A 24,945-nucleotide genomic window follows, 5' to 3' on the forward strand; every position below is an offset into this window, starting at 1 on the left:
AGATAAAGTGGTTCTGCGCACTCCCCCTCGATTTGCGCCTACATTTATTTCCAAGTTCCATGTGAACCAGTCAATAGAAATGCCTACTTTCTTCCAGAACTCCACTAACATGGCCGAAATAAACCTACACACATTAGATGAGCGCAAGGCAGTCATGTTTTACCTGGAAAGAACAAAACCACTGAGGAAAACAACCAATTTTTTGTTTCAGTACCAGCTGGCAGAGAAGGTGATCCTGTCTCTAAATCCGCTATATCACAGTGGATATTCCAAGGCTTCACACTTTGTTTCTCTCTTGCTAAGAGAGAACTGCCATTCAAGCCTAGAGCACATTCTACTCGAGGCACTGGGGCTTCCATAGCATTAATTGCAAATGTTCCCCTAGAGTCCATTTGCAGAGCGGCAACCTGGAGTTCTGTACACACCTTTACAAAACACTATTGCCTTGACACTCATTCTAGATCTGATTCTCAGGTGGGCAAACAGTACTAAGACATTTTTTCACTACTGTTCCTTCTCACAACCCACATCAAACTCTGGGTACTGCTCGCTAGTCTATGCACAGCATGTGATTCTAAGCAGATTAACAAGCATCAGAAGACATGCATTACTCAACGTAATAGCATTTCTGATGATTGTATCTACTTAGATTTACATGCGCCCTCCCTTCCTCCCCGCTCGGGTGGAAGGAACATAGATGTCTTACTACTTTCTCTTTATGTACTCACTCACAATAAGCCTTGGGCTCCCTCATGGCAGAAAAAATACAATTGGAGGGACCTCGGCGCATGAAGGATTTTGGGTACACTATGTTATGTTATGTTAGTGTAACTTATAAAGCGCACGGTCGCCCTGGGGCATCATGGCGCTGTAAAGAAAGGCTGCACAGGCGAGGAAACCGATGAAAGGCTAAAAATTAAAACAGGTAGGTTTTGAGAGCTCTTCTAAAGCTGAGATGGTCATCAATGGCTTGCAGTGACGGAGGAAGACTATTCCACAGTTTGGGGGCGGCAATATAAAATGCTCTGCCGCCAAGCCTCTCCCGATTGGCTCTAGGAAGAATGGTCAGACGATTGTAGGTCATGGAGCGAAGGTCCCGACCTGGAATATATCTGCTAAATTTGGACTGTAAGAATTCGGCGCCCAGGGCATGAATAGCCCGATGGACGATACACAGGGATTTGAAGTGAATTCATTTCTTCACCGGCAGCCAGCGAGGTTTGCGCAGCACTGGTGTAATGTGAGCCCCAAAGGGGGAGCCAGTGGCTAACCTGGCTGCGAGGTTCTGCATGCATTGGAGGCGATGGATAAGACCAACTGATTGTGCCAGGAACAGTGAATTACAGTAATCCAACCGTGAGATCACCAGCGCAGCCACCACGGGGGGGGCGGAGGGCTTCAGGAATCATAGGCATGACCCTCTTGAGGACCCGGATCTGGTGATGAGTTGACTGACAGACGGCTGTAAACTGATTCGCCATACAGAGAAGCCGAGAGGATGACCCCTAAGTTCTTTACGTTACTGACTGGGCTAGGTAGAGGGCCCAATGAAAGAGGCCAAAAAGCAGGGGTCAATAATAGAGAGTTCGGAGGACATCCTACCAATACTACCTCCGTCTTATCTCCATTCAGTTTTAGCGAGTTCTGGTCCATCCATGTCCCGACTTCCCTTAGACAGTCATGGAGACAGGCTGAAACCTCAGATACACTACACGTCACGATAGGGATAGTGTTACAGACACGTCTATGCTGACATCCCCTTTCGATCCTCGAAAGACAAGATGCAATACTCTGCAGTTACCAATGGATGTCGGACCATATGCACAACATGTGAATCTGCGCAGATGCAATCATCAGAAATGCTATTGCCATGAGTAATGCATGTCATCCCTCCTGGGAAATGAGGAGTCATTCCTACAGAGCTTGTTTTGATACCCCCTCGTGGGTTTTTTATAAGATTGGCCCCAAAATCTGGCCTGGCATGGAAGTTTGGTATAGACGTTCTAGCAGGCGTCATCGATCCCGACTTCCGGGGGGGACCTAAAGGTTCTATTACCGAACCATGTTGAGATCCCATTTGAAGTACATTGTGAAGACAACATTGCTCAAGGGACCCTTGAAAAAGCTCTATTTCACCATTGTAGAGAAAGTTAACCAGTAGAAATGGATAGAGGTACCTTAGGCTTTGGGAAAGCTGAAAAACCTTTGAACACTGAAGAGAAAAGGGGAGAAGAGCCTACCATCTATCCCGACTTAGCCTTCGCCCAGCGAAATGACCCAGCCCTTGCTTAGGCATTTTTACAAGCAATTCCCTCAGGAGAGGGTGTGGAGAAGGGAAGTCATTGCTTCTTCTTAAATCAAGGATTGGTATATAGAAAAGAAACATCCACAGAAGGCTTGATTAAATCTCAGTTGGTGCATCCCCAAACCCCATGGAAAGTTAGTGCTTGAGATTGCGTATTCCCTTCTGACCAGTGGACAACTTGGACAATCCAAAGCCCAGGCACACATCAGTGGGACGTTTTAGTGGCCAGGTATTCATGCTGTTATAAAAACCTTTATTCAGACGTGTGAAATATGTCAGAAAACCAGTACTCACATCCCATTCACTGCCCCTCTGAATCCTTTGCCAATCGTAGATGTCCCTTTTTCAAGAATTGGGGTGGACATCATTGGACCTCTAGAAACATCAAGATTGGCCAACAAATATGTCCTCGTAATTCTGACTATGCGACCAGATACCCCGAGGCATTCCCTATGCGCACAACACCACTCAGCAAATTCTGAAACCTCTCCTACCGTGTTTTTCCAGGGTTGGCTTTCCTAAGGAAGTCCTGAGGGATCAAGATTCAAATTATATGAGCACGCTCATGGGGGAAGTCAAGGAACTACTCCATGTTACCACCTTAAAACGTCAGTGTACCATCCCCAAACAGATGATTTGGTAGAGAGATCCAATAAAAGGCTTAAGATGATCCTAAGAAAGTTAGTAGATGAGGATGGGAAGGACTGGGACCGTATGATCCTCTGGGCACTGATTGCAGTGAGAAAAACTCCTCAGGCATCTACTGGATTCTCTCCTTTTTAGCTCCTATATGGTAGTGAACCTAAAGATGTCCTGGACATGCTCCCGTAGTACCTGGGAAGAAAGACAAGAGGCACCCACACCCTTTTCGCAGACGGCTACCAGACTAGTTCAAAATCTAGTCTGTACTCATATGCAAAAGATCAAAATCCATCACAAATCTTCCTATGACAAAAAGGTGAGCTTAAGATCATTTTCTGTAGGACAAAAAGTACATGTCCTCCTGCCTATCTACAAAACCAAGCTTGTCTCTAAGTGGCATGGGCCATACGAAATACTAGAATGAACGGGAACCTGTACTTTTAAAATAGCCCAACCTGACAGGAAACAGAAGGTCCATCTATATCATGTAAATCTCTTAAGAGTGAAAGGAAAACCCGTCTGCCACCAATGTCACAATACTATCCTGTTTGCTCCACAAAAAAGTAGACGACTTCGACTTTATTCCTCAAGAGCTTTCTAGTCAACAATAAGAGGATTTAAAAGACTTAATTTTCTCATTCCCGATGTATTCTCGGACAAACCAAGAAGAGTGAATGGCACCTATCACTACATTAGAACACCTAAGAGAAATGTGGTTCATCTGAAACCATATAGCCTCACAGAAGCCTGCAAACAGATGGTGGTTGAGGAAGTGAATAAAATGTTAAGAGCAAACATTATCGAACCCTCTTAAAGCGAATAGTCCTCCCCTTTCATATTGGTCACCAAACCTGACCATTCCTGGAGGTTTTGCATAGATTTCCGTGATGTTAATACCAGTTCCGACTTCGATGCTTATCCCATGCCACGCATCGGTGACCTAATTGATAAACCCGGAAACACCACCTTTCTATTAAACCTAGACTTGACAAAAGGGTACTGGCAGGTCCCAGTGTATGACCCTGCTAAGGACAATCCAGCTTTCTCGACACCCCTAGCACTATTTTGGTTCAAAGTCCTCCCTTGTGGCTTACACAGGGCTCCAGCCACTTTCCAACAGCTTTTGGACAAAATATTACATCCCTACTCTGATTTCTGTGGAGCTTATATTGACAATATCGTCATTTATAGTGAAACTTGGGAAGACCACCTTTCAGAGAAGCTGGCCTAACTGTCAATCCATCCAAATGCAATCAGCCGTGAAAAATACCTAGGCTTCGTTGTAGGGAATGGTAGTGTACAACCTCAACACGAGAAAGTGAAAGCCGTACTAGATACCCCTACACCTCAAACTAAAAGAGATCTCAGAGCAATTGGTTATTACTGTAGGTTTATCCCTAACTTTTTGGGCCGGACTGCTAGGCTGACAGATAAACTAAAGAACGCTGAACCCCAGAAAATTCTTTGGACTGAAGAGGATGATATGTTACAAACACCTAAAACCTACCCTGTGCCAGAACCCGATCTTAAAGGTAGTAGATTTCTCAAAAGAATTTGTGCTACAGACAGACGCCTCCCTTACAGGGTTAGAGCAGTCTTATCACAAGTTTGTGACGGATTGGAACATTCCATCGTGTTTACGAGTCGCAAACATTTCCCACGTAAAAATAAATAACTAAGTGCTGGAATTAGAGGTCTTTGCCATCAAATGAGCCATTCACCATCTTAGATACTACCCCCTAAGAAGGAAGTTCACACTCATCACTGACCATTCTCCACTAGTTTGCATTAGCCAACAAAAAGACTCTAACCCTCGAGTCATGCAATGGTTCTTTGACCTGCAACCCTTCTTTTTCACTGTGGAGCACCGAAAAGGTAAAGAACAAGGCTACATCGCATAGGGGAAGGATATGTGAGAAACCTAATGTTTTCACATCCGCTAGTCACCGGGGATCTGTCATCCAGGTGGCTAGGACACAGCCATCGCTTTTGGATCCAGTTCTGGGGGTGGACTAGTGCGGGAGGATCACCTGGATGAGGGGTCCTCGGGGAGTGGAAGTAGGACACTGGAGGGTGAGACGTGGTATCCCCTTCCTTGTAACACCTTTTCCTCACCCTATCAGGTAGGATACCTAGGAACTCAACCCCCCTTTTCTCAATATGAACATTATTTCACGGACAGCTCACTGTGAGAGAAAACGGACTAACACCCGAACCGTTTAGCTGACATGTCCCAACACAAGGGTCAGGCAATAACTGATAAATACACACACTTGGCATCCATCACACTTCCCCACACGTATAAAAGGCTGAGCACGAAAGCACAATCTGAGCAAGGCAAAATGCATGAGGAAGCAGCGATACCGAGATGACAGTTTAAACCGAGGAGAAAGGCGGCGAGACCAAAGAGGGCTGCGAGGAGGGAACTACCCTTGACCTTTTTGGAGAAGAACCACGACTTTCTAGCGGCCTCGAAAAAAGATTGTGAATTACAGCTGAAGAGCGGTGCAGTGTTTGTCGAAAATACATGGGCGCCTCCTGCATTGATAGCAAGGCGGGGAGAAGCGATTAGTGCCGTTGTACTGTCCTTGGCTCCGACGACAAAGCTGCCAGTGAATTCAGCACAGCCGGTGAGTCGGAGAGACTGATAGCAGACCCAACTGTGTTACGGTCAAGGTTTCAAGCGGCTACATTATATGAGGAAAGATGACTCGTATGTGTAACTTTATGAAACCGAAACAGGTACCATATACAGAGTGGTCCGGCGCCCCGTGGGTGCTCATTCGAAGGTCTCTGTTTGGTCTCATCCAACTGAGCGTGTGAGAATTATTGAACTGTGAAATCAAAGGGGTCCTGTACCTTATTAAGCCAAACCCTGTGCACATTCGAAAGTCTTTGATAGCTAATACAAACTGTAATTGGTCTGAGCCTGCCTGAGGGAGACTAATTGTGAAAAGGGGATCTGAGCCCGACTGAGGGGGATCTGGGGTGAACCGTGAGTCACCCGAGAAGGAATTGTGGAAGAAAAAGGGATCCGAATCTGGCTGAGAGGGGGTCCAGGGGAAGAGTGAATCGCCCTACTTTAATACTGGAAAGTAACCTTTTGTTTGTTTTATTCATCAGGCCCACTGAAGCAAGAGACTTTTGAGAACTTGAGAGACTTGGGCGTAGAAGGCCCTGATGGTTGTAATGGAACGGTGTCCTGTTGCCGAAGAAGCCCAAGAGTTTGCTATGCTTGAGTGAACTGCCATTTTCCCGTGCTGAAAACGTGGGGAAGGGAGTCCAACGGCCTGAATAGCCTGACTTATCATTTTGTGAACACTTCTTTCTTTTTTATGAACATTAACGCACGTTATTTGTAACTTAACGGTAAGGATTGGCAATAGATGTTTTTATTATAGGCCCTTTTATTTTGACACAACTCCCAATAGGACTGCATTATTTTTTGATGGTCGTAGCTTGCTCCCTTCTTAGATTTAGGTTTAGATAGGCGTTTATCGCACCCTTCATAAAGTTCAATAAACATTCTTCAACTGTGCTCACTTGTGTCTGTCTTACTTTGATACCATGCCTTCCTTACAGGTGCATATGTAGAGTGGCAGTAGGGACAAGGAAGTCATTTAAATGTTTTTTTCCCCATTACTGTGTTAATCGGCAAACAATGAATTACTGCGGGACGTATTATGGCAAATTATTACTGCAGCAATACCGTTGCTTTCCAGGTGATGGCGTGTTATTGCAGGAATTTACCTGTGGAAACTATAGCCGAAGTGAAAGAATGGGGAATGAAAGTGGGCATGTGCCATTGCTATTGTTGGTGCATGAGGGACAGCTCCCATGGTCTTTGTGGACTGATAATTTAATAGTGGGGGAGGGTGGAGTATGGAATATGGACCTTGGCTGTAGGCCCAGCCCACTGGACCATAAACAGTCATTTAGCCTATGTGTTGCAACATGGACATGGCTGAACCAGTAGGATCTGGTTAGTTATTAGGCCGGTGCATATGGGCCACAGACAAAGGTTGGCCTTTTTCAGTAATTCCGGAAATGTGGACATTGATCACAGCCAAACTCAATGGCTTGATCGAAACTATAGGGCGTGATATTGATGTACTGCGCCATATCTGGCGGCCATGAGTTTTGAGTTGGACAATGGAATCTGTGGTGGTGGAAATCATATCCATTAGAACGAACATTACCTAGGTAAGTTCTTTCTTAATTTGTTGTCCTCAGATTGTCATTATTCTCAGTTGCCCAAGTGTCAGCCTCGAATAGGCACTCATCATCGAATAATTAATTGATGGAACATAAACTATGGAGCATTCCGTGGCTCTTTAATATTGCTGCATTTCATTGACTTTTGTATAATGTTTCCACCAGCCATATATTTGTTTGCTTTCACAGAATGAATTAAATTAATTAATCGTTTATAACACGCTTAATACCGGAGACCAGTCTCTTAAGCATAGAACCGGGATTCAAACCTGTAATGCTCTGTGCTGCGTTGTTTTGCTTACAAGACAAACTTGTTGCCCCTGTGGTATCCTTCTGGCCCTACCATACCAGTATGGTCTGGTATTGTATGTAAAGTCATCTTGGTGCGCACATCTTCTGTCTCGGCTTTTCCAAACAGTGTGCCAGTAGCACAATTCATGACACATCATAGGGTCCTACTCCCACAATATTAATACATAAGTGGCTAATGTGTTTTGATCTAATCAAGGCAAGAGATGCAGCTTATGTTGTGTCCTCAAAACTGACAGTAAAATTGAAATAACCCTGAATGTTCTTTTAGTAAGACCAATTCTCAAGCACCCTGCCTTCGCGGCACACCCACTCCACCCTCTTTGGTGCACCTGCAATCTTGGTGCATTTAACTAGAACATGCTCTCATATTCAAATTGTTTTTCGCTTTATTGAAATTTCAGTAGACGGTAAGATTAGAGTGGTGAAGCATACGTTAAAAAAAGCAGGAAAGGCAATTCAGGCAACTGTTAAAATCCTCCCATCTTTTTTGTTTAAAAGTATTTTTATTCAGTGTTTACAGTTTGGAAGAATTGTGCCATTAGAGATTACGATATACAATAAACAGTAATTAGCAAATAAAATCCTTAAGGATACAAAACCAATCTCAAATTCAGATATCAGTCCACTTAAAGCACATCAATGCGGTTTTGTTTACATTTGCAGGAGGATGTAAAACAACATGGTGTTGGTCTAAATGCAATTTGCAGGCAGTCTTCCTAAAATTGTACAGCTGGAGACCACAGCTCCAGGTAATGCAGAGCATACCCAGCGAGGATGGCATAATATTTTTAGATATGTAAATCCTCACTTTTAATACATTGTTTTATTGTTGTCAGATGGTTAGTCAAAGCTTTTAATGAGCGCAATAGCTCATTTGGTGAATGCCTCAGATGGAGAAACCAGGGGAGGGAGCGAGAGGGAGCCCACCCCTAACAACCTGCAGTGCCTGCGCGAATGTGGGTAGGCTCCCTCTCCACCTTACCTGTGATAACTGCGGTGTCCCGACGCAGGAGGGCACTGAGTGAGCTGCAATAGGGAGCATCAGGAGGAAGATGCATGGGCCGCGAAGCAGCAGTCTACTCTTTGCCGCGGGAATGCTTCATAAGAGCAAACTAGTCTTGCGACATCTAGATAAAGAGCCTGCGCACCACTACTAATCCACATGGGATTGTTTAGGAATGAAGTCCTTCACAGAGGCCTTATTAATTAAACCCCTAGCCCACCAGGGATATTAACATTATAAGGTCCACCAAAAGGCCTTCCCAAATGGGGACTTCTTCCCTTCAAAATCTTTTACATTTTTGCAGGAGATGCTGCAAGAATACATGGGAAAGCTGTGGGGCTTAATAGCCCTTTTTGAAACCTACCTAAGCACTTCCCCTGCCACTGCGCTGGAGCCAGGTAAGTGATTGGGCAGGGTGGGTGGCCAAACCAGGGTGGGGGTATTTAAGGAGGTGCATGTGAGGTGTGCAGTGTGGGTTAATTGTACAAGGACAGGAGGTGGAGGAGGAAGTCCGAAAGACCAGAGGAGGCGAAATGAGTGCGGAGGCTTTTGGAGAAAAGGGGGTCTGTGTGTGAGAGTAAGGAGTGTGTGAAATAGCAATAGAGTAGAATGTAGTAGTAGTTGTGAGTAATGGTATTTGCTACTAGTGGATGGTAATGAGAGTATTGAATGTGACAGTAGTGGGAGAGTTAGTGAGAGTAGTAGTGGTAATAGGAAAAGTAGGAACAGCAGAGAGGTAGTTGTGGAAGTAGTGATAACAGAGTGGAAGTAGAAGGTGGAGCAGTAGTGAGGTGGAATGAAGGAGATAGTACCAGAGGTATTGATAGTAGAGTGGTGGTAGAGAAATAAGGAGAGTGGTAACATCTATGGGTTGAGGGAGGAGGAAGCAGAGTGTGAGAGTGGAGGGACTGATTCCCAGTCCAGAGAAGGGTCAGAAGAGACCGTGTGTGCAAGGAGAACAGGTGAAACTGGGTGGAAGGAGGCACCATCCCATATCTCCCATAGAGTATTAAGTCGGGCTAGGTCAGGGACAAATAGAACACCCCTAGGAAGGTAGTTAGCCACTGTCCTAGGGATAACCCTTTTAACCGAAGGAAGAAACATAGACAGTAAGGGTCACCTTGCGATATTACTAACACCCGTCATAGACAGCTGGGCAGTCCAGTAAGAGAGGGGCGGCCATAGGCCCAAACATCCCAAGAACCTACTAGGCCCTAATAGCCATTTATTGTTGGAATAGCTACAATAAAAAGTGTATTCCCATCTCCAGAGTGGTTTTTCAGTGGGGGTCGCCCCGTCACAAGTAGTTAATTACCGTATGAGACTGCAGAACTAGCGCTAAAAGTACCATATTTAAAAATGCATATTATATAATAATTATATATCCTACCACCTATTAACATTCTCCTTGTACTTGGATACCTATATATAGTGAAGCTTTGTTTCTGTTTCGCATTGAAAGAAACTTTTGTTTTTCAAGTAAAGCAAGGGTGCACATGCAAAGCCAACCCTGAGCCCAGTTCATCGACTTCCGCCAGTCCTTTTCTCCACTTGGATAGGACGGAAAGCATTTCAGATGCTCGCCATGTGCATATTATTTTCCCCCTCTTGCGGGCTGTGCTAGGTCTTTTTATCGACTTCTGCTTTCAGGTATATCAAAGTGCAGGCCAATTTCACTGTGTTGATTGTGTCTGAACTGATATCACTTGTGAGGTGTGTTCAGTCTGTACGACTGACTCAGTTTACTAATAATGGATTGTGACCTTCCAAACATTTCTCATTTTCAATATATTCTCTAGCTTTATCAGATCCCGAAAGCTTTTTTGCCAGCAGTGGTGATATGTGATGTTTGCGTCATGATCATCTTAAGCGCTCCTAACTCGATGCTAGATCTCATGTTGGTGTTGCTATTAAAGCTCCTTTTTTCTGCATGCTCAGCCCACTCACAGATGGTTTATAGTGACATTTTCGAATGTCACAATTTCAAATGCATTTTTCTGTTTAATGGGGGGGGGGGTTCCACCCCAACCCCCTGTTTTTTTATTGACCCTTTTTTTTTTTTACTAACTAAACCCCAAAACAACATATACAATAAAATAAAATATATTCAACATTTTTTTTCGACATTTTTTTCCCGACATAAATGCATTCAAAATTGTTAATTCAAAATTTTAACTGGATACCCTCACAGACCACTTGACACTTGACAATTAACTTAGAAGAAAAATGTGATGTTTTCCCTCAAAATGTCGGAGGGCAAAGCCATTATGTTTGAGGCATAGCAGCGATTGCAACTCAAAAAATGTCTCCTACTGAACTGCTCAACTTTTTTCTCTGGCTCCTTGGCACAGAGAACAAAGTCACGGTTTGCTGGTGGTGTCAGTCGATGACCCTGAAAGCACTGTGAAATCAACACAGTTGTTCCTCGTTTGAATGTCTTCTAACTCAACAAGTACTACCCCCTTGAAAAGTAAATCTTGGGAGGGCAAAACCTCAGAAGAGGCCTAAGAAAAGAGCCAAAAAGCACTGAACTTGAGGAGTGATACCCGTCACTCATCTACAACTTCATCAAAGAAAAAGAGACGTAGGACACACTCTTTGTCGGTCTCTCCTTTCAGAGAACAGGTATGCAGTGGGAAGAGTTGATTTTAAAGATGGTAGGTGTATCTAACAAAATGGCTCTGGTAGGTTTGGCAACAGAACCTGTATAAATGTCGGTTCCACCTGTACCATCCAAAGCTGGCAGTAATTCTGCAAAATCAAGTTACCTCACGTACAGGATCTCAGATACGGCATCACCTTCAAAGGTCCATTGGACAGCGTTGACGTTGTTGACTGCCGCTGCTGCTTCTTCGACTCCCAACATCGCCTGACTGTCCATATTGACGCACCCTTCAGAATCGAGAGTTAATGCCCTGGAGTCAACAGCTGATTTCATTAAATCTTTTCAATCAATTGTCAATGACCGGGTTCCTCAGATCACCTTTGGGTTCAAACTCTTTTAAGACATATAAACAAATATCCCTGAAAAACTTTTAAGGAGCAAAATGCAAGCAGATCTGATGAGCAAATCGTAGGTGTTAGGATGGGACCGCTGACAAAACAATTCATGGAGTACAACATTACCGACATATTGGACAAAGGTCCTCCTAAAGAAATGGTGCTGCCTTTCAATGCAGCCCTAAATGACCCTAAAATATACCTATGGATAAAAACATGATCCGCACAAGCGGTGAGCATGGCGTCCAAGAATGGAGAATTTAGTGCCATTTTCTTCAGTTCCTTTTTTCCCTGCCAACACGTTGGAACATTGGGACAGTCACTCATTGGAAAAACCAAAAATTGTCAACAACCTGTACATCGTGACAGATCTCCATGCCACGTCTCTTCTTCTTAGTAAAGGACCTTGAAACCGAAGAGTGTGTATCTTGTCAGAGTAGGATGCCGAAGCTGCTTAGAAAAAGAGTGGCAAGTCTGCATATGGCTATGTCAAAACGGACATCGAAAAGAAAAATCTCTAGAAAAAGAACCAGAGTTTTTGGACCACCATTCGAGATTCAGGGGGAAAAGAAAGAAGGATAAACAGCATCTCCATTCGAGAAGCTGTTTTTCCTCCTCAAACACGTTCTTCCTCCTCGTCGAGGAAGAATTGAAGTCACTGCCCAAAGTCTAAAGGTTTTGGTAGGCCTTGGTTCTCTCCTTGAATGAGGAGTGGGAAGCATTCAAGACATCCATGGAAAGGGTATTAAAAAGGGAAAAAGAAGGAAGAGCTAATACCGCTCCTACATGCCCCCAAGCTCAGGTACTGATGAAAAGGGCCAAGGTAAAACTTCTATTAAAAAGATAGGTGAGAAACCTGAAGGTGTCGCCCTGTCTAGTCCCCGCGGATCTGTCATCCAGATGGCCAGAACACGGCCATCGCTTTTGGATCCAGTTCCTGGTGGTGTACCAGTGTGGGAGGATCACCTGGATAGGGGGAGGTGTCCTTGGGGATATGGAGTCAGACACCGACGCGTGAGATGCGGTATCCCTCTAACACCTTTTCCCCCATCCTACCACGTAGGATATTCCAAAACACCGTCCCCCCGTTTCCAACACAAACACTTTCGCACAGCACGAAAGACAGACTAACACTGTTTACCTGACAAGTCCCAAATTAAGGGTCAGGCAGTTCAGTAGAATCACACACACCTGACGGCCCTTTGCCTTCCCCACAGGTATAAAAGGTGGAGCACAAGAGCACAGGACGAGCAAGGCAGACAGCACGACTTGACAGCCAGTTCCCCCTGGCAGTTCAAGAGGAGGCAAACGACGAGAGGAGAACAGGGGAGAGAAGTGACCTTGCCCTTATCGACAGAGACCTAGAAAGTCTCAAGGGAAGGAATCGTAAGCCCAGGAACAATAGCTTGTGTGTGTTGCACCAGATGTCAACGGTACCCGGGTGCCTCCTATGCTGACAGCTAATCTGGGGACAGACACATGGCCCCATGGTACCGGGCTTGACTATACAGACAAGAAAAGCAAAGCCGTTCAGCACAATCGTTGAGTTGAGGGGAGAACTGATAAAGAAACTGAATAGTGCTTAACAGAAGTAGCGAGAGGCTAATTGAACTGTGAAAGTAAAGAACTGTTACAAGAGCAGGGGGAATGCCCGCAGAGCAGAGTCAGGCACAACATGGGTGCATGCTCATGGTGATTACCTTATTGTTGATCTACAGGTACCAGAAGGCATTGGAAAGAAGGCACAGGAGGGGTCCAAGTGGTCATATGGGGGGTTGTGTAAAAAACCTCTGTACAGTCGAAAATCTTTGACCAGCAGATGATAGTGAGGTAAAAGGGAATTGAATCCTGCCTGGTGAAACAAACGCATAAACAGTGTGTAGAAAGGGGTTGGCAAGGAAAACCTTGAAGGTTTGTTCAAAGGGACATTAGGATACATGAAACAAGAAGTATTGCAAGACAAGGAGAAGTGGACTGTCCTGCTTGTCATTTGGGATCCAAACCCCGCCGAGGGAGATCCAGGGGTGAAAAGCCACCACCCATATTTCATTGAGAATGGAACTGTTTGAGTGGTCGAAGTGAGAGGTCTGCGCCCGGAAGAGGGGGAGCCAAGGATGAAGCCGTCACTTAAAGCCATACATGGAATAGAACTTTGTGTTTGTTGAGAGTATCAGGCCTCGAAGGCAAGAGACTTTTATTAAAAGAGACTTAACCATCCGAGAACCTGATAGCCGGAGCGGAATTGTCGGCTCATGCTGGGGAAAGCTCGTGTATGTGCTGTGCTCAGGAGACCCACCTTGTCCTGTGCTGAAAACGTGGGGACCAGAGACCCCTGGCAATCACATCCTGCCATATTATTTGAGAACACTTCTTTCTTTATTGAAACCCCTATCCCACACTCTTTCTATAATTAGTTCTAAGGATTTGGCAATAGGTTTCTTTAGCATATAGTCCCTTTTTACTTTTAAAAGACACCACAAGGACTGCCTTCTTTTTCATTTGATGGTCAATGCTTGCTCCCATCTTAGATTTTGGTTATACTGGGCGTTTTTCCAACCTGCACATTGTTTAAATAAACACCCTTTAATCGTGATCCATTGTGTCTGTCTTTACTGTTGCCACCATGAGTACCTTATAGATATCAAAAGTTAAAATGCAGTCGATGTCTTTGATGCTGTAATCTTCACTGCCGACAATCAGTATATCGAAGACTCTGTAACACCAGAAACCATCGACAAGAGAATTATAGAGGAATCTATATCAGAGCCATCAGAGACAGACGAATTCCTTTAATAAACGGTAGAATAAATTGCTCAAATTAAAACATTTCAATTCATTTTCGAGTAGCTGGAAATAGAACAAGCTCCTCTTTGCTTTCAATTATCAACTGACATTCAGAGACCATTCTGGTTTGACAGGTAGTCTCACAAGTGGCTACGCACATTTTAAAACCAAAGCAGCCAAAGGTGCCAGTTCTACCTTTTAGTGGTTCTCTTATGGAGGTAATTAAGCCTGGATAAAACCAGCCTCAGCTTCCATTGCGGACAAAGATATCACCCCAAAAAATAGGGCAGTTCCAAATGACCCTCAATTTTCAACTGTTCAATCCTCTGCCGACAATCTTGTGATCCAAGACTGGAAAGACACTGCCAGGAATATACTGTGGGGCTAGATACCATCAATTGCATCAGTTACTCAATGAGCTCAGCAGCTTTAGTTCACAGGCTTTCTTGGATCCGCACAGCCAAATTCACCCAAGATGATGCGGTAAGCGCTATGCACAGCGCTGCAAAGTCTTGCCTTTGCTAACTTGTGTTTTCCTTCCTTGTAGGTCGCAGTGTTCTTCAGCGCGAGTGGAATGTCCGGAGTGGTGCCAGCCGAGAGGTGACCAGTCAGGTAAGCCTTTTGAGCAGTTCGTAATTTGTAAATGTCTCTACTGCTTTCTTTAATGTTGCCTCTATCTTCCACTTTCAGGTTGTTCTGTCCGGGAGGCGGAGGCAGATTCGAGGAAGCTGTTCTCAGTAGCTGCGAGTGTTTAAAGATGAAGACTGCAGGTAAGATGATGCTGCTGCTAATGATGTTCCTTTTGTCTCCTTGCAGGTTCTGCTTCTCCGAGGTTCGAGGGAATAGCTGGACACGGTGAGCGTCACGTTGCAAGCTGCAAAGTAACGCGAATCGTGTTGTCTAGCTCGGGTGTGGTTTAAATAGCCCCAACAAAATAGTCCAGGTAAAGTAGTCCCTAGGCTACCACACCCAAAACACTATACCGCATAGCTTGGTTCTTAGGTACCAAGCTATATGGCTGCCTCCATGTTGGCTGACAATACAATAAAGTAGTTCCCAAGCACATCGTTTTTCATGGTGTATGAGCCTGGCGCCATAGGCGCCAGGACTGGCCCCATGAGAGCTTTTGAAGAGGATGACAGGATCTAGAGGCCAGAGTCCTGACGCCACCTGGCCAATGGGTTTGCCAGAGGGGGTTTTGGGCGAGGGTCGTGACATCCAAGCTCCTACATATGTTCTTTGATGGATTAGACCTGTTTAGCACAAAGGCTGATGAAAGCCTATGAAACTTTAAGGCATCTAAGCAAGCTGAACACTCCTTAGGATTTGCCATATCTACCGCCACAACTTCAAAAACTGCTTTTGGAAGTGGGAGGTTTAGGTGTAAGTTTTCAAGCGAAACGTATAGGCCATACATGGTCAACAAGACACCATAACAAGCATTGGCAAAGCCGATAGTTTTGGAGTTTGCTGCTGTTTGCATTTTGTATTTATAGGCACCAGGCTGCAAGGGGGAGGGTGCAAGAAAGGATACAGGAGTGCAAGAGAAATGAGTAGGAGACTAGAGAAAGGGAGGAATCCATTTAGAGTGGGTGCCATCAATGATGAGTGGTAGGGTGAGGATGATGGTATAAGGAAAAAAGCAGTGCCACTGACAGTACCAAATGATCACAACTGTAGCAGAAAGATTTCTTGTTCCTCCAGTTGTTTGGACTCTTACCAGCTACCCCATACTTTTTATAAACATTTAATAGCATTGAATACAAAGTAGAAAAATGGTTGTGTTTACCGTTCACAGGAAAATAGTCCACAAAATGTTTGTGCATTATCTTGAATAAATGACATATTACAGTTCAGTGAAAGGCTACAACATCAATCTTCACCAGATCACCTAGTGTATTTAATGTCAACAAATGTTACGTATCTAAATAGCTTTATGATGGCTTCTAAGGGTCTCCCTAGAAGCTAAAAGAGTTCTTAAATTAAATTCAGTTATTTTGAAATATGTTTGGGGCAGTGAAAAGGGGAAGTATACACTTTACAACTGGAGTATTTGATGATAAAGGCAGTAAGATTTCTACGTAACTTATTCTTTTTGTCCTTTTATTATTTGCAGCAAGATCTTTGCACCTTTTTGATTTCGAGAGCCTGTAAGAATTCTACGTTGGCTAACTATTTATACTGGTAAGTTGGAAAAACCTTTTGTATGGGCCCGTCTTTTCATTAAATTCTTAAATCCCTTGACAACTCATTACCTAGAATAAGACTTGTAATGGATATCTTCTTCCACAGATTCCTCATCGCTTGAAATACATGGCATATAAAGACTAGTTCGGTAATATTTTTATAGTCATCAGAAAGCACTACACATCTGTGAGTTCCTTGTGTAAATAACCTGAAGGTATCTCACCTTTCAGTCCCTGCAGATCTCTCTCTCTCTCTCTCTCAGGTGGCCAGGGCACGGCCATCGCCTTTGGATCCAGACCCTGGTAGTGGACTAGGGCGGGAGGATCACCTGGGTGCAGGGTCCTTGAGGAGTGGGAGTGGGGCACCAGATGGTGAGACGCGGTATCTCTCTCATCCCTGTAACACCTTTATTCCATTCTATCCGGTGGGGTATTTAGAAACTCAATACCCTCCCCCCACTTTTCCTACACAAATACTTTCTCATGGACAGCCCGCTCTGGGAGAAAACAGACTCACACCCAAGCCAGGTACATGACCTCTCCCATTACTATGGTCAGGCGAGGTCAGGCAGTTATCGACAATCACTCACACCTGACTTCCATTACACTTCCCCACGTGGATAGAGGGCTGAGCATGAGAGCACACTGTGAGTGAGGCAAAGCATGTGAGGAAACATCAGTTACAAGATGGCTGTTTAATACGAGGAGAAAGACGGTGAAACCGAAGGGGATTGCTAGAAGGGTTCCCTTGACCTTTTCGACAATGCGAAGCACAAGAGCACATTCTGAGCGAGACAAAATACAGCAACATACAGCAGTTTTGAGTTGGCAGTTGAACGAGGGGAGAAAGATGGTAAGGCACAAAAAGGTTTGTGAGAGGGGCAACACCCTTGACCTCATTGACAGGAAGCCATTACTTTCAAGAAACCTTTAAGGCAGAAAACGTAAGACCAGGAAACAAGGCTAAAAGAATCCTACATTGTGTGTCGGAGCTATCGAGGGTCCTCCCGCGTAACTGACCAAGGCAGGGAGGAAGAGCAGATGCTGTGGTATCGTCCTTGGCTCCAAGAACAAAGAAGTGACAGAGAACACCACAGCTGGTGAGTTGGGGAGACGGGTCTGTGTTGAATTCAAGGTTTCAAGCAGCAACATTGTAAGGCTGGAAGGAACATTGTTAAACGCATGTGATGAAAGACGCAAGTGAAGTTAAATTGGTGGTGAATATTTGAACATTAAAAGAAAAGATACAATACCGTTCACATATTGGTCCGGCACTGTGAATGTGCTCCATCGAAGGTCTATGTACGGTATCGTGATGAAAGGAAATTAAAGCAGAAGATCGATATGAAATGTAAATTGTGTGAAGTGAATCGAAGTGGTCCTGCGACTGTTCAAGCAAAACCCATTGCACATTCAAAAGTCTTCGATTCTTGTATCAAAAGGGAATCTGAGCCAGAACGAGAGCGATCCATGGTCCGAGCCCGAAGGAGGGAGACCAGTCTTGAACTTGCGAAAGTAAAACCTTGACAAAGGAAAGGAACTTTTATGTTTTGTTGCATCAGGCCCTCTGCATTAAGAGACTTTCATTGCGAGAGAGACTTTGGTGGAAGGCCCTGATGCCTATGTGTTGAACTGTTACCTCGTGGCCAAGAAGCTAAAGTGTGCGATATCCCCACATTCCATCTTGCCCTTGCTGAAAACATGAGATTGGGAAGCTAACTGATAAACTATCCTGACATATCATTTCTTGAACACTTTTCTTTTGCATACATTGTTATCCGACACCATTTTGTATTTAGAAGTAAGGATTGGCAATAGGTGTATTAGTATAGGCCCTTTTATTTTGACAGACTCCACTAGGACTTGTGAGAAACATGAGGCTATTTCCGGGGATCCTTTGTTTAGGTGGCAAGGGAAGGTCCATCGCTCTTGGATTCCAACCCTGGGGGCGGACGAGTGAGGGTGGGGGGATCACCTGGGCAGTGGCTCCTTGGTGACTAAGGGAGAGCTGTGTGTGTTCTCCTGCCTGGAGGCTGCCCAGTTCCCTCCTGGGTGAAAGTCGGAGTTGTGGACGAGCAAGGCCGACACTGGAGGCCTGACCTAAGACAAAGCTTAATAGGAGGAAGATCAAGACAACCAGTGAGTTCTCGTGTACAATGGGATAGAGCCCGGTTTGTTGCATTTAAAGCAATTATCGTAACAAGTGACTGTTACATTGTAGAACTTGCAGTTCTAGTAAGCCGTGACAGAGAAATCATCCAGTGTATAAAATGTTGTGAAGCAACAGTGTGGTCCATTGAAGTAGCCTTATCAAAAGTCTCTGACAAATGTGAAGAGAGACTCCCAGACAAAGGGAAGTTGTGATGGAAGGTGTCTAAAGTGAACTGTTGAAGCCAAGACAGGATTGTGCCCTACTGAGTGAAGCCTGAGTGTAACTACCCTGCTATTGAGTGATTGAACTTTGAAACCAAGATATACGATACCTTTGACAGAGTGGTGCAGAACCACGTGCATGTTCATATGAAGGTCTCTGTAAGGTATCCAACTGAGAGTTTACAAAGGTGAAAGAGTGGCAAAGAACTGTGCATCGAAGTGGTCCTGCAGCTGTTCAAGCAAAATCCAGTGCACAATTGAAAGTCTTCCATGTTGAGACTGCCAAGAAAGTTGATGACAAAGTATATAGTTGGTTCGAGCACAAACAAGGGAGATACATTGAAAGGTTAATGCAAGATTATGTAAGAGTGAATTAAATTGGTCTCAGCCCGGCGGAGGGAGACTTATTGAACATTGTGTTAAGGAGGATCTGAGCCCGGCTGAGGGGGATCAGAGGTGAATAGTGAATCGCCTGAGAAATTGAGCACTTTTGAAATCCTAAGAGGAAAATAACTTATTGTTTGTTTGTTGCATCAGGCCCTCTGAAAGAAGAGAGTTTGAAAGGCAAAGAGACTTGGGTACAGAAGGGCCTGATGCTAATATTTGAACTGTATCCTTGTGCTAGAGAAGCGATAGACTGTGCTAAGCTCAAGTGAACCGCATTGTCCCATGCTGAAAACGTGGTGAAGGGAGGCTAACGGCCTGAATATCCTGATATATAATTTCTTGAAAACTTTTCTTTTACATAACATTGTTTCCCACACTATTTGTATTTAGAGGTATGGATTGACAATAGGTATTTTAGTATAGGCCCTTTTTGTTTTGACAAGACACCACTAGATCTGTGTTATTATTTGATGGTCGTAGATTGCTCCCATTTTTAGATTTAGGTTTAGATGGGTGTTTTTCTAACCCTTTCTGAAGTTCAATAAACACGCTTGAACTATGATCACTTGTGCCTGTCTTACTGTTGATACCATGCCTTCTTTACAGACTGCATCATTATTATTTGATGGTCCTAGCTTGCTCGCATCCTTAGATTTAAGTTTAGATAGGCGTTTAACCAACCCATTGAAGTTCAATAAACACCCTTAAATTATGATCACTTGTATTTGTCTTCACTGGTTGATACTATCCCTTGCTTACAGTTCCAACTGGCATTGCTGACTTTTCTCTTTACTTTTCTCTGGAATTGGTGCCATTATGATCTGTTATGAGCTGTGCACACAATTTAACTGCATACTGCGGTTCAATTGTTCACAGACTGGGCCTTCCTACAAACAGTCAAGTTTCTAGTGATGTCATTCACCTGCTGTATGTCTCCTTAGTGGGACATCAAGCCCAGCATATACTGCATCAGACAGAGGTACATTTCTTATCCTGACCGCCAAAACATGTTCTCTCTGCTCTGTCCCTGTATTATACACTGTTAATGGTACCCTTCGGTACATGTATATATGCTGTATATTTTTGTAACTCACTGTAACTACTGCTTTTTGTAACATGAGTATGTACATGTATATATGCTGTATATTTTTGTAACTTCTGTAACTACTGCTTTTTGTAACATGTTTAAGAGTATGCGCCCGGTTGCCCCTGGGCCTGTTTTTTTGCACTTTATAAATCAAATCAAATCAAAATCTGGTGTTTAGGACAGGACCACAAAACAATCCATTTACCTGAAGGCTGTGAGGAAACGTGTTCTCAAAGTCTAATTGGTGATGAGCAAACCGGGTATGGGCAGAGGTCAGTACGAAAATCTGTAGCTTCAGAAATGTTTTCGAGCAAGAAGGAAAATAAATAGTAGTAGTAGTCTAGGTCACACAGGGACCTGCTCCACACCCTCTTCAGTCTCAGTCACTGTTCCAGTACCCCTGTCTTCTGCTACTTTGGGGAATATGCTCCTAAACTAATGGTCAATGACAGGATAGTATTTCTTACAGCAACTTCAGGAGTCATTACTGTTTCCCAGCCTAAGGTCTCCTCCTATGTGGCTAGGGGAAGGCAGTTGCTACCTGATCCTAACCTTGGGGGAGGGGGTACCATCTCCTGTGTCTAATAACCTTCAATTCAACAAACAATTAAAACAAAATATATTTTTTTCTTTTTTAAACATTTTTATTAGTATCAGCATATGCAACATACAGTGGCACGCCAAACATGCGTTATTCTCATTATACATAGACACATTTTCTTTATTTTATTATTCCCTCCCACCCCTCCTGAGCCTACTCCACATTACATCACATATTAACCTCTTCCAGTAGGTGTCTCTATCTTCTCCGCATCTGAGGAGTTATCTTCCTCTCAGCTTCCCCCGTCCCGACCCTGACAAGATTGCTACCAAGTGTTTCCAGGCTACCAGCATATCTGCCTCTTCCCCCTCCTGTTTATGTCTTCTTGCCACACTATATTTTTTCCATTTGGCCATTTCTGGAGATCGTACCACCAACCTTCCGCTCTTGGTCTCCTGCTTGCCTTCCAGTTCATTGCTATCCTGCGTTTAGCAAGTACATAAAGTCTTTAAGCTTACTCGCATGCTTAAGTTTGCTCGGTCTACGTAACCCCCTAGCATTCCCGCCACAGGGAGTCTACATCAAAAATGATCTCCTTATCTGCCAATAATTGTGCCACCTCTCTCCAGAATCCCCTTATTTCCGGGCATGTCCAGAACATGTGCACAATTCCCGCATTCACCGCCCTGCATTTTGGACTGTCTGTGTTCCAGCATTCTCGAACTTGGCTACCTTTTTAGGGGCAATGTATGCTCTATGGGTAACGAACAATTGAATCTATTGCAGCCTCACATTTCTAGATACTTTTTTGTGGTATCCCTGCGCTCTGGTCCACAGCCCGTCTCCCATTACTTCCCCCCACTCGTCCTCCCAATCGCATCTTGTCTTAATCACCTCCTTCCTGACTTTGGACATCAAAAGCTTGTATATCCGAGAAACTTCATGGCCCACTTCAGATATATCACAAAAGATTTCTAAGACCGCATCAACACAGCCTCTGGCCACCCACCACTGACCTTCTTTATTAACCTGGTATACATAATATATTGTCCTTGGTGTACTCTTGTGTCCTCCACTAATGTATCAAACTCTACCACTTTACCATCATGCCATACATCCCCCAAGGTTGCTATGCCTTTCGTTTCCCAATGTTTCCTGATTATTGCTCTAATCTGTTCATCTGTATCAACTAGTGGCATTTGTGGAGAGCACAGGGTTGGGTTCCCTATCACCCGGCAAGCCCTCTGCCATATTTCCCGGCCCAGGTTTAGCAGCCTCATCCCTCCACCCCGCTGTTGCTTCGTCAACCACATCCAATCATTTGAAAAGTAAGGGGGTGCACTGTGTCCTGAGTAGTCTGGTCTCTGGTGTGGGGTCCTCTTCTAGCCAGCGCACCACGTATTGGAGCTGGCTGGCCAAATAGTACACTTCAGAATTAGGCGGCCTAATGCCTCCTTGTTCATACAGGTTTTGCAACTTCCACAATGCAATTTGTGTTCCTGGAATTTCGCCATATGAACCCCCTCATATACTCTGTATCCTACTAAAGAAATGTTAAGGTATCCTATGCGGAATCTTTGTGAAATAATGTAATAACCTAGGCAGTACCACCATTTTCAGCAGCGCCACTCTGCCCATCATGGTCAAAGGTAGTTTGGCCCAAAAAGTCATACTGTTTTCTATTTTAGACATTGCTTTCACCGTATTCTGCTTGTACTCGTCCTCAACTTTATGGTATATATTTATTCCCAGGTATCTGAACGTTTCAGTCTCCCACTTTGTGCAATATCGGCCATGCATGTTGTGGCTCTCCTACATATCTCCATAGGGGGAATATACTTGATTTTTTGGGGTTGACTGTTATGCCGGATATCATCACGAACCGCTCCATAACCTCTAAAATATATTGTAGATTCTCTTCGGGGTATTTCAGGTACAGCAACATATCGTCCACATACATCGATATTATATGTTGCCCACCTTTATTACCAATCTCAACCTCACCTTTTTGTTGTCCTAGATATGCCGCCAGGGGTTCCAACGCTAAAATGAATAGCATCAGGGACCATGGGCATCCCTGTCTGGTGCCTCTACTCAATTGCCACTGTTCAGATATGGTCTGCCCTGTTTTACCTCGAGCCAGTGGTTTATTATATATTAGCTGGAACCACTTTAGATACCCATGCCCAACCCCATATTCCTCCAAGACTACCAGGAGCCAGGGCCACTTGACCGAATCAAAGGCTTTCACCACATCCAGCGAGACTATCGCCATCTCTTGGGAGCTTCCTTCAGTCTGATCGATGACATGGTGGAGCCTTCTCATGTTGTCTGATATACACCTGCCTGGGATGTACCCTGTCTGATTGGGATGGATGAGTTTGTTTATGACAGGCCGCAGCCTATTCGCCATCACTGCTGTAAGTATTTTGCTGTCCTGATTAAGCATCAAATGCAGGTCTATATGACCTTCAGTCCGTATCTGGTTTGTCGGGTTTAAGCAACGGGATAATTATTGCTTCCCGAAGGGATACCGGTAACATATTAATATTAAATGCTTCATTCAACATTGCTAACATCGGAGGGAGCAATTCCGTCTTGTACGCTTTATAAAACTCGCTCGGGAGGCCATCTGCACCAGGGGCTTTGTTGGTGGGCAGTGTCTTAATTAGGTATTCTAATTCGTCCAAGTCACCGGAGCATCTAGGCTCTCCCTGTCTGCCGCGTCAAGCTTAGGCAGAGCAATCTCTGATAACGCCCCGAGCATGTCTACCTCTTCCTCCTCATACAAATCTGCATGCAGTCCCCTATAATATTCAAAAAAGTATTCATTCACACCTTCCTGGGTATCTCGCATTCGGGCATCCGCATCTTTCATTACTCTAATCGCTTGTTTGGGGGCCTTGCTTTTATACAGCTATGATAGTAACAATTAAAATAAAATAGTTTCGGAATTATTAAAATTACTATGGACTTCAAGACCCTTAACGCTTATGGTATTGGGACACGGAAGAGGAGCAAAGAGCTACTGATGATTACTGGGGCTGCCAAAAATACTGCTCGGTCTAGTAATTCCAATTCAGTACGCAGGACATTTTAAATTTGGAGATTACCCGCAGGTGAGGAGAGCAGAGACACCACAGAAGTCAGGAAAGCCACAGAAGTCAGAGAAGCAGATGGGGCTGAAACAGAAGTGGAATTGACAACTGAAGCCAATGCTGGAGGAAACGTCGGATGGTGTTGCAGAGCACGCGCATCAGGAAGCAAAGTCATGGACGACGGCAGTGGGGAATGGAACCCAGCTGGTAGGGAGAGGTGTTCCTGAGCCGCAGAGGATCGCTCTGGTACGCTGGAATACCTGGAGACCCGACAGAGCCTGCTGAGCTCCCAGGAAGTGCTGTGCAGGCAACAACATCCACAGAAGAACGGTCATCGCTGTTGTCGGACTTAGGAAGGTCTGACAGTTTACGGCAGACCTGTCCACAACGAAACTGCACCACAGCACTGAAAAGCGCTAATGAGTTGGCCTAAGAAAAGCGGTAACCTGGGGCCCTTTGAAGAGAACACTTGCAATCAAAAGGCAGTTGAATATCGACCAAGTAGAAAAGAAGGGTAAATAGGGCGCAATTCTCCTTACATGGATATCAGTTTGGGGAAACCTGTAACCCGCATTACCACCATCCAAGAGAATATAAAACAGGCAAAAATTGTACAAATCTCCTCATATGAGATGTTGGTGTGGAGAAACTTGGGGGACACATTGCCACCAGCAGAAGAAAGTGTTTAATTGTATGAAGTAGTAGCTAATCCTGGCAGGCGAGTAAACCAGGAAAGTGATAATTTCTATAAAGAAGGAAACGTGGTTGTGGTAAAGAGTCTTGTAGAAAGAGCTTATTTACTTTATTATCCTGATAAACTATTGTATAACAAGAGACATTTGCTGTGCTGTCCTGACAAAGATATTCTACAGAAAGAATGGTTGTTAAATCCTTCTAAATAATAATGTTTTCATCTTGGGAAGAATATGTTGTGTAAGAAGCAGTTGCTTTGGTTTTGAACAAGTATATTGAGGCAGAGACATTTGGTTTGCCTGTTTGAAATACGTATTGG

The 24,945-nt window shown here is 44.3% G+C and overlaps 1 protein-coding gene across 2 annotated transcripts in view; it reads left to right on the forward strand.

The window, feature by feature from the left end:
• Window positions 1-24,945, forward strand: part of PIK3C3 (phosphatidylinositol 3-kinase catalytic subunit type 3) — a 1,987,152-nt gene that overhangs the window by 1,007,020 nt on the left and 955,187 nt on the right. For both annotated transcript variants that reach the window (XM_069626883.1, XM_069626882.1), the window contains exon 13: window positions 16,378-16,445. In XM_069626883.1, coding sequence (XP_069482984.1) covers window positions 16,378-16,445 — 68 coding nt within the window. The remainder of the gene's footprint in view (window positions 1-16,377; window positions 16,446-24,945) is intronic.

This window comes from Ambystoma mexicanum, chromosome 6p (assembly GCF_040938575.1).
Source record: "Ambystoma mexicanum isolate Mex_15411 chromosome 6p, UKY_AmexF1_1, whole genome shotgun sequence".
In the NCBI taxonomy this organism is placed as follows: domain Eukaryota; kingdom Metazoa; phylum Chordata; class Amphibia; order Caudata; family Ambystomatidae; genus Ambystoma; species Ambystoma mexicanum.